We start from the raw sequence: 12,115 nt of genomic DNA, 5'->3' as shown, positions 1-12,115 counted from the left end.
TCTGCACACCTCACATAAGTGAAATAATACCCTATTATCTTTTTGCGAGTGGTTCATTTCACTTGGAATAAAGTCCCCAAGTTTCCTCCATGCTGCAGTGTGTGATAGCATTTCCTTCCTTTTTAAGGGCTATCCTGAAAGATGATGCTGTGAAAGTGCTGCACTCAGTACGCCAGCAAGTTTGGAAAACTCAGCAGTGGCCACAGGAATGGAAAAGGTCAGTCTTCATCCCAATTCCAAAGAAAGGCAATGCCAAAGAATGCTCAAACTACCGCACAATTGCACTCATCTCACATGCTAGTAAAGTAATGCTCAAAATTCTCCAAGCCAGGCTTCAGCAATACGTGAACCGTGAACTCCCTGATGTTCAAGCTGGTTTTAGAAAAGGCAGAGGAACCAGAGATCAAATTGCCAACATCCGCTGGATCATGGAAAAAGCAAGAGAGTTCCAGAAAAACATCTATTTCTGCTTTATTGACTATGCCAAAGCCTTTGACTGTGTGGGTCACAATCAACTGTGGAAAATTCTGAAAGAGATGGGAATACCAGACCACCTAACCTGCCTCTTGAGGAATCTGTATGCAGGTCAGGAAGCAACAGTTAGAACTGGACATGGAACAAGAGACTGGTTCCAAATAGGAAAAGGAGTACATCAAGGCTGTATATTGTCACCCTGCTTATTTAACTTCTATGCAGAGTACATCATGAGAAATGCTGGACTGGAAGAAACACAAGCTGGAACCAAGATTGCCGGGAGAAATATCAATAACCTCAGATATGCAGATGACACCACCCTTATGGCAGAAAGTGAAGAGGAGCTAAAAAGCCTCTTGATGAAAGTGAAAGAGGAGAGTGAAAAAGTTGGCTTAAAGCTCAACATTCAGAAAATGAAGATCATGGCATCTGGTCTCATTACTTCATGGGAAATAGATGGGGAAACAGTAGAAACAGTGTCAGACTTTATTTTGGGGGGGCTCCAAAATCACTGCAGATGGTGACTGCAGCCATGAAATTAAAAGACGCTTACACCTTGGAAGAAAAGTTATGACCAACCTGGATAGTATATTCAAAAGCAGAGACATTACTTTGCCGACTAAGGTCCGTCTAGTCAAGGCTATGGTTTTTCCTGTGGTCATGTATGGATGTGAGAGTTGGACTGTGAAGAAGGCTGAGCGCCAAAGAACTGATGCTTTTGAACTGTGGTGTTGGAGAAGACTCTTGAGAGTCCCTTGGACTGCAAGGAGATCCAACCAGTCCATTCTGAAGGAGATCAACCCTGGGATTTCTTTGGAAGGAACGATGCTAAAGCTGAAACTCCAGTACTTTGGCCACCTCATGTGAAGAGTTGACTCATTGGAAAAGACTGTGATGCTGGGAGGGATTGGGGGCAGGAGGAGAAGGGGACGACAGAGGATGAGATGGCTGGATGGCATCATGGACTCAACGGATGCGAGTCTGAGTGAACTCCAGGAGTTGGTGATGGACAGGGAGGCCTGGCGTGCTGTGATTCATGGGGTCGCAAAGAGTCCGACACGACTGAGTGACTGAACTGAACTGAATATTCCATTGTATGGATAGATCACATTGTGTTTATCCATCAACTGTGAGGGACACTTATGTTGCTCCTACTCAAACCATGCATCTCAGATTGGGGCTTGAACCCATTTGCTGAAACATAAACCTGGCCAAAATCTAGTTTGGGACTCAAACCCACGTGACCAGGACTTGGCGGTGGTGGTGGTTTAGTCCTAAGTCGTGTCTGACACTTGCAATCCCATGGACTGTTGCCCACCAGGCTCTTGTGTCCATGGATTCTCCAGGCAAGAATACTGGAGTGGGTTGCCATTTCCTTCTCTAGGGGATCTTGCCGACCCAGGAATCGAACCCAGGTCTCCTGCATTGCAGGCAGATTCTTTACAAACTGAGCTATGAGGCCAGGACTTCAACCTGCCCTAAACCCATGGTCCTCCAACTCAGATCATACACCTGGTTTCAGGACCCAATGAAGCTCAGGATCTTGATGTCTCATGGCAGAAAGAATTCAGTGAGAGACAAAGTGATAGGTAAGGAGCGGATTTATTTAAAGAGAAACACACTCCATGGACAAGAGTGTGGGCCATCTCAGAAGGCGAGCGTGCATGCTGAACCACTTCAGTCGTGTCCTATTCTTTGCAACTCCATAGCCCGCCAGGCTCCTCTGTCCATGGGGATTATCCAGGCAAGAATCCTGGAGTGGGTGGCTGTGCCCTCCTCCAGGGGAATCTTCCCGACCCAGGGTTTGAACCTGTGTCTCTTATGTCTACCTGCATTGGCAGGCAGGTTCTTTACCACTAGCTTTGAGAGCAGCCTCAAAAAGTGGTGTGGTTAGTTTTTATGGGTGAGGTAATTTCACACGCTAATGAGTGGGAGGATTACTTCAACTATTTTGGGGAAGGGGAGGAGTTTTCCAGGAATGAGGCCACCACCCTCTTTTTGGCCTTTGATGGCTGGCCTCAGGAATGATCATGGTGCCTGTAGTTGTATCACTTAGCGTGCTGCTGTGTCACAAGGAGTGTATACTAAGGCTCAAGGTCAAGTGGATTCATCCACAATCTTGGACCTATTTGGTTCTAATCAGCTTATGTCCTGTCCTCTGGCTATGTCATTCTTTTAAAGGGTGTGCCCTGCCCCCTCCCTCCTGTTTCACCATCTTCTGGTTGTTAATGCTATGAACTTGGGTGTACAAATGTTTCTTCTAGACTCTGCTTTTCTTTATTTTTGATATATATCCAGAAGTGGAATTGCTGGATCATAGGGGAGTTGTATTTTTAAGTTTTCGAGGAACTGCCACGCTGTTCCCTACAGCAGCTATACCATTTCACATTCCCACCAATAGCACGCCAGAACTCCGATTTCTCTGCCTCTTCACCAACACTTATTATTTTCTATTTTATTAACTGCAGCCATCCTAATGGGTACGAGGTAATGCCTTATTTGGTTTTGATTAGCATTTCTCTAATGATTAACGATGTTGAGCATCTTTTCATGTGCTTGTAGGCCATTTGTATGTCTTCACATTTACGGAGTGCCTCCTACACAGGCATGTGACATGCCATGGATACAACAGTTAATATAAAACATACACAACATAGTTTAACTCCTTTGATCCAAGGCCTGCCAGCTAGACTCTGGTTCACCGTTTCTGCACGCATATATATTATTTATATACATAACTGTCGGTCACCCAGTCTCTGGACCATGATGCTCTACCTCTATTTTTGTGTCTCAAATCATAGCCTAAACTGAAACCCCCACGAAGCCACGTGAAATTGTCCTTACTCTCACTGGCACTGGGAACAAAATGAAATGTTGGGACGAGACAGAACTCAAACACTCATGCTTCCCCATAGTGTGACTTGTGGGAAGATCACTGTAGACTATCCAGCCAGTCTGCCCTGGCAGAACACAAGGGGACTGAGACCCAGAATGGGGAGGCACTTCCTCCTCACCCCAGGCTCAGCAGAGGGGGCACCTATGCCCCGCTGTGTCCCCAATTCTTCCTGATGCTTATTCTATTTATTAAACATGAACATAATCATATTGCTGAAAATCACGGTTATATGTTTGAATGTCTTAAGTAAAAAGGCCCTGTACTAATAAAAGTCTAGAGTGCAACTCAAGAAAAAGTTTTGTGAGAACTAGCAGCAGGTTGTCAGCGTCTAGAGAGAGCATTTTCAGGTACCACTAAATGACTTTTCAGAGTTGAGAGCAGGGGTGAAATGAAAGTCACTCAGTCCTGTCTGACTCTTTGAAAACAGTCCATGGAATTCTCTAGGCCAGAATACTGGAATGGGTAGCCTTTTCCTTCTCCAGGGGATCTTTCCAACCCAGGGATGGAACCCAGGTCTCCCCCAACGCAGATGGATTTTTTACCAACTGAGCTATCAGCGAAGCTAATAGAGCAGGAGAAACAGGGTTAACTTAAGCTCCTTCACTCCAGGTCAGGCAACCCCCAGCCATCCCCCCAAGCAAATCTCCCCTCCCTCCCATTTGTGGTTGAGGACTTTGTTTTGTGTTAGGGAGGTTTAAGGTGTTTTTGATTAAGACCTTGATAACAACACAAACAAGTCTGCGCCCACAGACCAACAAGAAAAGTCACTTTACAGGGCGTGTAACGTGAAAGTTTAGGCAGCAGTGGTGGGAAACCACCATAAGCCTAGATATACCCCAGGACAAGAGTGCCAGCCGAGGTGTGCCCCAGATTTGTGACTCTATTGGACAGCACATTTGGAATCCTCTAGATGACCAGCACAACCCTGTATTATTCCACGTGCGTGCACGTGAAGTCGCTTCAGTTCCATCCGACTCTTTGCTCCTCTGTCCATGGGATTTCCCAGGCAAGAAGACCGGAGTGGGTTGCCATTTCCTCCTCCGGGGGATCCCATCGCCTGCATTGGCTGGCGGGTTCTTCACCACTAGAGCTACCTGGGAAGCCCATTATTCCAGGAGAGTTATACATATCTATGGGCCTCACACCGGGTGCAACTGGGGGGTGGGGTGGGGGGATTGGGAGGGGGGAGCGTGTGTGAAGGTTTTGCTTCTGTATTTCCAGAGGGAAGAATAACAGAGGTAGGTGGTTAAGTCTAAAACGTATGATGCCTATTACCAATCTGTATGTACTTAGCCCACTACTGGTCTCCTGGGCAAAACAGAAGTGGCCAAAAGTGAACCTCATATACTAAATATGGAACGCAGTAAAAATAGTGTTCATGCCCTTAAAGAACCAATTAAACCATTCCCTACCCCCACCCCACGCGAGATCTTAGCACCTTAGTTTCTCAACTAGGAGTAGAACCCGGACTCCTCGCATTGGGAGCCCAGTCTCAGCACTAGACTGCCAGAGAAGTACCCCCAATTTCCTTTTTTGATAGCTGAGTCACGTTTGTGTGAATCCACAAATTCATTAAAAACACAGAGGTTCATTTTCTGACTGCGGAATTCTTGGTTAGGGGAAGTTAAAATGAAACTGAAATCCTATCCTCTGAGTGGTTATTTAAAACCCAGGAGCCACTTCTAAAGCATTTCATGATTCCAGCAAACACAGTTTATAAACGAACAGACATTTGCTGAAGCACTTTAAATCAAGCCCAATCGTCACTGTTTTACCCAAAGGCAAAACTGTGAAGGCACACACGAATTCACTGGCTGTCAGCACGACTGGGCCCTTCACCGTATAAGAGGCTGACAAAGAAGGCGATGCAGAGAAGGGTTTGGGGAGGCAGGAGGATGCGACCCGGCGCCGCCCGGGGCTCCCGGCCGAGTGCGGAAGCGGAGGAAGTTGTGATGCGCAGGGACCGAAGGAGCGCACAGGCGGCTGTGTCTGGAAACACCCGGAACATGCTAGAAGGAAGTGGTAATGCCTAGATCCCCAGTGCGCACCGGGGGACCGAGCTCGGCTAAGGGACGCGCGGACAGAGCGGAGTTTCTCCCCAGTTTACCGCACAAGACTGGAGAGAAAGGAACCGTGGGAAGCTGCCCACTGGGAAGAACCGAGGGGGTGGCCGCACAGACGCGCCGCGGGGCCCCGGGGACGCAGGCAGGGAGGGGAGCGGAGCGGCCTCCAGCCGGGATCTGGGGAGGAGAGTCTTGAGGGAGGATAAAGGGAGCCAGCGAGAGGCTGGGCAGGGGGCGCGCGGGGCAGCCTTGGACCGGAGGCTCAGAGCCCAGACGCGCGGGCCGGGCGTGGCCGGCAGCTCCCCGCAGGCGGCGGCGGCGGAAGCGGCTGCGGGCTTCCCACGTCCAGACGGCCAGCACAGGGTTAACCCGCGGCGGGCCGGCGCTCGGTTTCCAGGGCAACGCCGGCAGTTCCGGCGCGCAGGCTCGTACCATCGCGCGCGCGCGGGGGAGCGCGGGGGGCGGGGGCGCGGAGGCGCGGAGAGCAGCGGGTCCGGCCCGGACGCCCCCGGCGCGGCCGCCGCTCGCCCCGGGTCGGCTCCGCGCGCGCGCTCCGTGCCGGCCGGCGCTGCCCCGCGCGCGGACGCGGGGGCCGAGAGCGCGCCGGCCCGAGGTCCCCCCGCTGGGGCGGCCGAGTGCGGGCGGCCCGCTGGCAGCTTTGAAAAGCGGGCGAGGACAAAGGCGGCCGCAGCCTCCCGGCGCCCAGCCCGAGCGCGCAGCCCGGCCCGCGCGGCGCCGGAGGATGCGGCCGGGGACGCGGCGGCGGCGGCGGGGCGGCGCGGGCCGGGCGCGGCGGGGCTGAGCCCAGCGAGGGCCGGGCCGCGGGGGCGCCCGCCCGGGATGTGAGCGCCGAGCGCGCCGGGCGGGGAGGGCGGGCAGGAAGGACGCGCGGACTGGAGGAGGAGCGGCGCCGAGCCGGAAGGCGGGAGGCGCGTCCGTTGGGCCCGCGGCGCGGCCGGCCAGCCGCCTCGTCGCTCGGGCGGGAGCGGGGCCCGCGCCTCCTCCCCGGCGCTGCGGGGAGGAAGATGGAGACGCACATCTCGTGCCTGTTCCCCGAGCTGCTGGCCATGATCTTCGGCTACCTGGACGTGCGCGACAAGGGGCGCGCGGCGCAGGTGTGCACGGCCTGGCGGGACGCCGCCTACCACAAGTCGGTGTGGCGGGGGGTGGAGGCCAAGCTGCACCTGCGCCGGGCCAACCCGTCGCTGTTCCCCAGCCTGCAGGCCCGGGGCATCCGCCGGGTGCAGATCCTGAGCTTGCGCCGCAGCCTCAGCTACGTGATCCAGGGTATGGCCAACATCGAGAGCCTCAACCTCAGCGGCTGCTATAACCTCACCGACAACGGGCTGGGCCACGCGTTCGTGCAGGAGATCGGCTCGCTGCGCGCGCTGAACCTGAGCCTCTGCAAGCAGATCACCGACAGCAGCCTGGGCCGCATCGCCCAGTACCTCAAGGGCCTGGAGGTGCTGGAGCTGGGCGGCTGCAGCAACATCACCAACACCGGCCTCCTGCTCATCGCCTGGGGCCTGCAGCGCCTCAAGAGCCTCAATCTCCGCAGCTGCCGCCACCTCTCGGACGTGGGCATCGGGCACCTGGCCGGCATGACGCGCAGCGCGGCCGAGGGCTGCCTGGGCCTGGAGCAGCTCACGCTGCAGGACTGCCAGAAGCTCACGGACCTGTCCCTGAAGCACATCTCCCGGGGACTGACGGGCCTGAGGCTCCTCAACCTCAGCTTCTGCGGGGGCATTTCGGACGCCGGCCTCCTGCACCTGTCGCACATGGGCAGCCTGCGCAGCCTCAACCTGCGCTCGTGCGACAACATCAGCGACACGGGCATCATGCATCTGGCCATGGGCAGCCTGCGCCTCTCGGGGCTGGACGTGTCCTTCTGCGACAAAGTGGGGGACCAGAGCCTGGCTTACATCGCGCAGGGGCTGGACGGCCTCAAGTCCCTGTCCCTGTGCTCCTGCCACATCAGCGACGACGGCATCAACCGCATGGTGCGGCAGATGCACGGGCTGCGCACGCTCAACATCGGCCAGTGCGTGCGCATCACGGACAAGGGCCTGGAGCTGATCGCGGAGCACCTGAGCCAACTCACCGGCATTGACCTGTACGGCTGCACCCGCATCACCAAGCGCGGCCTGGAGCGCATCACGCAGCTGCCGTGCCTCAAGGTACTCAACCTGGGCCTCTGGCAGATGACGGACAGTGAGAAGGTCAGGTGAGGGCGGCAGCATCCGTCCCTCCCGCGCCCCCCCACCCCCAGTCCCGCCCTGTTCGCCCTCCGGCCGCGGACGCGGTGGGGCGATGACCGGAAGCCCCCAGGCTCCCCTCCCCTCTTCCCCTCTCGTGTGTCCGGGGTGGGGGTCCCTCCCCCGCCCCTCTCCTGTTCCCGGAGGGTGTGGAGATGGACCCGCCGCCCACCACCCACTCCTCCCGGCGGGGGTCCGGAGGAGGGACTGAGCTACTGTGTCCGAGCTGCGCCTGGAAGTGGGGGTGGGGGTGGGAGTGAGCAATCCCTCCAGCCCTGGGGAGTTGAGGAAAATGTCTGCCTTCACTTAAGCTTTCATTTGAATACTGTGATCTGGTTTTTATTTCGAAATGTATAAAAGCAAACCCAACTACAACGGCCTTTTCACCCTTCTTCCACTTTGTAACTAATCCCAGTCTCGCCTCATCGCTCCTCTGACAGCACTCTGCTACTCACGCTCATTTCATCCGTATTGTCTCTTTTTTTATTTTTTGAAGAAACTTGACATCCACTTGTCTCTTTTTTTTCTGCTGAGTATATTCTATATATTATATATATATAAGTTATATATATATATACACACATATATATGTCTGGCTACCTCGTTTTAGTTTACTTTTTTCTCTGAAGCCCTGGAATTCTACAAGAGAGATATTTTGAGACTGAAACATTTTTGTGCCTGGACTGGAAAGATGCCCATTGGGTTTGTACGTCTTTTTTCGTTTTGGCTTCTTCCCAAGCCCCATCCATCCAGTGTTTCCCACTTCACATTTCTGGCTCTTATTTTTCTTTTTATCCTTGTCCGTAAGCATTTGAGGACTCAGCCCATGCTCCTAAATCTTGACTTAATTTATAGCACAAATGTGTGGGAGACATGAGAGTTGGACTGTTGTTTTTTTTTGTTTGGTCTGAGATGCAGATTGTGTCTTGAAAATGATGATTATATATGCAAAGTCTGCCCTGCCCTCCCTCTCTTCCACATTTCCCCACGAAAAGGTCACAGTGAGGCTTCCTGTAGGGAGCAGAGGAGCTGGGACTGGCACTGGCTTAGAGAGGCCTCCGGCCCTGGTGTGAAGGGGAGGAGACTGAAATTCATGTCTTATCTCTATTCTGTTAATAAAACAGGTGTTGGTGGGTTTTTTAAAAATTCTGTTTCTAAATGGAGGAATAAACGCCTTGCTTTATTTTGGTGGGGGTTGGGACTTGTGGCTTTAAAAAAAAAATCACTTCTGAGTAGGATGTATATTTTTCTGTTGGAGTTTTTTGTTCGTTTTGTTTATTTTTTTAGAATCCTCCACAGCAACATGCGAGACCATGGAGTTAAAGAAACCCAGAGACCTTTATCAATTAATTGTACTGTTTGTGAATTTGTATAAATAATAACAAAGATCCTCTTAAAACGTTTATATTCTTACAGTAAAAGGTTAAACTGATATTTATATAATAAAAGAGGAAATATGAAGTATGTTTTTTGAAAAAAAAAAAAAAAAACCAAAAGCCTTGTATCTGTGAATTATTTTTAAGGCAGTGTGTGTGTTTGGGTCCAGGCCAAAGTAGGAGGTGGGTTTGCATCTCAGAAGTAAAAGATGCAGGGTTTGGTGGAGCCTTGTGTGGTGTGAGTAAGCTTGTGGTGAAAAATTTATCCTGTATAAAGTTTACTGCTGACATCTAAATGTTCTGTTGCTAGAAATGTGATTAGAATGGAGATTTATATCATTTCTGAACTGTCAACAACATGGAAATTTAAAGAAACTGAACAAAATGAAACTTTTGTTAAGAGTCAAAATTCCACCAGGGTGGCCAGTTTTTCTCCATGAGGACATGAGACCTAGGGGACATGTTCGAGAAATGGGTCATGAGATGTGGAAGTGGAAAGAAGGATGGGTTTCTTGATTCCTAGAGGGTATGGGGGAGGCTGCGAGAGGGCGGGGTGGGCACCAGGGCCATTGTTGTTGGGAAAGTTAAGGGCACTCAGGCGAGCGGACTGAGCCTCAGAGGGAGCCGTGGGCAGGGGAGGGGGGCACCGGGTCCCTCCTTAGCATTCTCCACCAGCCCCAGAGTCGGTGGGGAGGCGGGCCTGGAGTTCTTGCCGATTTGCATTTTAAGAAGGAGGCGGGCCTGGAGTTCTTGCCCATTTGCATTTTAAGAAGGCGGTCACTCCATCCACTCTGGTGGGGTCTTAGCCTGCACTGGGGCAGAATACCAACCAATTCCAGCAAGGAGACAATAAATAACTAAATCATCTGACACCCTGTGGTTGGGCTGTGGAAACAGAAGTGTATGTAGTGAGGCTGTTCATATTCCTGGTTTCACATACGCCTGTCTGGTTTTAATACTGATCTCAGAAAACGCTGGTCCGAGCAGCACAGCACTTTCCTGGATCCACACCTCTTTCCAGGAAGAGAGCAAGAACCAGGTTTCTCTTGGGGAAGATTGTTTTGTAAAGTTTCCAAGCTCGCTGCTCAGGCCGATCACAAAAGCGGCATTGTTCCTTTTTGGAGAGCTTTCACAAGTGGGTCTAATGGAGCCTGACACTAGATCCATCTTCCTTTTCTTTGGGGAAGGTGTGGATCTGTCCCTTTCCTCTTAGGTTACAGTGCTTACTGCCTGGGGAAAAAATGTGTGAACCCTGGTGAGGACGAACTCTGAATCAGGGTCAGCTTTTTGATTCAGCATTTGCCTCTACAGCTCCCACAAGCAGTTGAGTTCTCAGACTGGTTTTCTTCTCCCAAGAGACTGCAGGGCTGTGCAGATTCAGCCAGTAAAAATCTGGGCACCTCCTAAGTCTTAGACTCTGTGGTCACCTCTCATTTAATATGAAAAGTAATCTGCCAACTATAACCGGAAGGTTTTTCTGCTTCTCTGTTTGTTTTTTACTTTCAAAGCTAAATATAAGCTTGATTCAAGGCTGGTAAGTTAATGTTTGGAAGTTAAGATAGGGGGCCTAGTTCCTCATCCTGAATTGGGCATACTTCAGAATCCATCTGGAGCGTCTCTGGCAAACAATGAACAAACCTCCTTCTTCCATCAGAGGCAACTGTCATCCCTCAACGTTTTGGGACGGGAAGAAAGGAATTGGGGTTGAGAACCTGTGCTGTGCTTTGCCTGTGCCTGTACACATCTAGTCCTCAAAGTGGCCTGCTGATAGGTACCCTCTTTTCCAGGTAAGAATACTGCTCGCCTTAAGTCAGCCAGCCACTGAGTCCAGGCCCTTTCTGCTCCCCAAGAAGGATCAAATACTGATTGCACCTTGGTTTCATGGAAGGTGACCTCCCAGAAGTGAGTGCTGGCTGCCTGAATCCAGGATGGACAAGCTCAGGCCACAGGGCACCACTTGAAAGGGAGAAGTGGGTTTGGCCTCACCGTACCTACAGGAATAGAAGGGGATGCTTTTAAAGAAGAGCCCACAAGAGCAGCACTTAGAACTCAAGTGGATACGTCATTTGTGGGTGGTACACACATTAAGAGGCACTGCAGGGCAATTTTTAGAATAACAGAAAAAAACCTGGCTCGGGTGTTTGCTGAAACTTCAGAACTGACAAACCAAAACAGGAACTTAGTGTCAGTCTTATCGTCTAGAAGCAACAAACCTCAGTAGGAACTGTCTGAGTGGCAGTCAGGAAAGGGTTCCCCCAGCTTATCCACAACTCATGGGGCAAGAGCGTTGAAACACCTGCTTAAAAGATGACCTAAGCGAGGGCGGGGTTCAGACAGCACCTGCAGCCCCTCCAGGACCAGGACAGGCCCCTAGCTAAGAGTGCTGGGTATCCTGGAATAACTCCCCTCCTCAGATTTCTTCCTGCCCAATTCTTCCATCCTAAGGTGTAGGGGTTGGGGGTGGGAGGTGCCCACTTGATTCATTCCAAGTTTGGCAGCAATGACAAAGATGCTTGCTCAACTTATGGTACAACCTTAAATAGTTTAGAAAATTCAAACTGATCATATGCTTTCATGATTCAAATCAGCCAACAGAGATCTGAAAAAGCAAAGGTTCCTTTTATGGAAGTTTTTTTTTTTTTTTTTTAATTAGGCTATGTTGGGTCTTACTTGCACCATACATGTGCTTAGTTGCTCTGAAGCATGTGGGATCTTAGTTCCCTGACCAGGGGGACCAGGGATTGAACCCACAACCCATGTATTAGCAAGGCAGATTCTTAACCACTGGACCAACAGGGAGGTCCCAGCAGTTTCTTTTTAAAGCTAAGAGCCTTCTCTTAAATGGAGACATATGATATGCAAACTAAAGCACAGCCTTTCCCCCTCTCTCCCCACTTTCCCACAGTGGCTACTAGACAGGTGCTGATCTCCAAATATTAGTAAAATCTTTTCCTTATGACTTAGAGAATTTGAACTCAGGTTTTCAAAGCCGGAGAAGAGGGTCAAGGACCTCAGGGAACACCGTGTTCACAAACAATTAGTGCTGAGTCG

At 51.3% G+C, this 12,115-nt stretch overlaps 2 protein-coding genes across 2 annotated transcripts in view; one reads left to right on the top strand and one right to left on the bottom strand.

The window, feature by feature from the left end:
* The window catches only part of WNT5B (Wnt family member 5B), an 86,548-nt gene that overhangs the window by 37,090 nt on the left and 37,343 nt on the right, over positions 1–12,115 (bottom strand). The window lies entirely within an intron of this gene.
* On the top strand, positions 6,121–9,454 carry FBXL14 (F-box and leucine rich repeat protein 14). The gene has a single exon (XM_027968042.3). The coding sequence runs from the start codon at positions 6,459–6,461 to the stop codon at positions 7,659–7,661; it is 1,203 nt and encodes a 400-aa protein (XP_027823843.1). The 5' UTR covers positions 6,121–6,458; the 3' UTR covers positions 7,662–9,454.

The sequence above is a fragment of the Ovis aries genome, chromosome 3 (genome assembly GCF_016772045.2).
Source record: "Ovis aries strain OAR_USU_Benz2616 breed Rambouillet chromosome 3, ARS-UI_Ramb_v3.0, whole genome shotgun sequence".
In the NCBI taxonomy this organism is placed as follows: Eukaryota; Metazoa; Chordata; class Mammalia; order Artiodactyla; family Bovidae; genus Ovis; species Ovis aries.
This window is presented reverse-complemented; position numbering and strand designations above follow the sequence as displayed.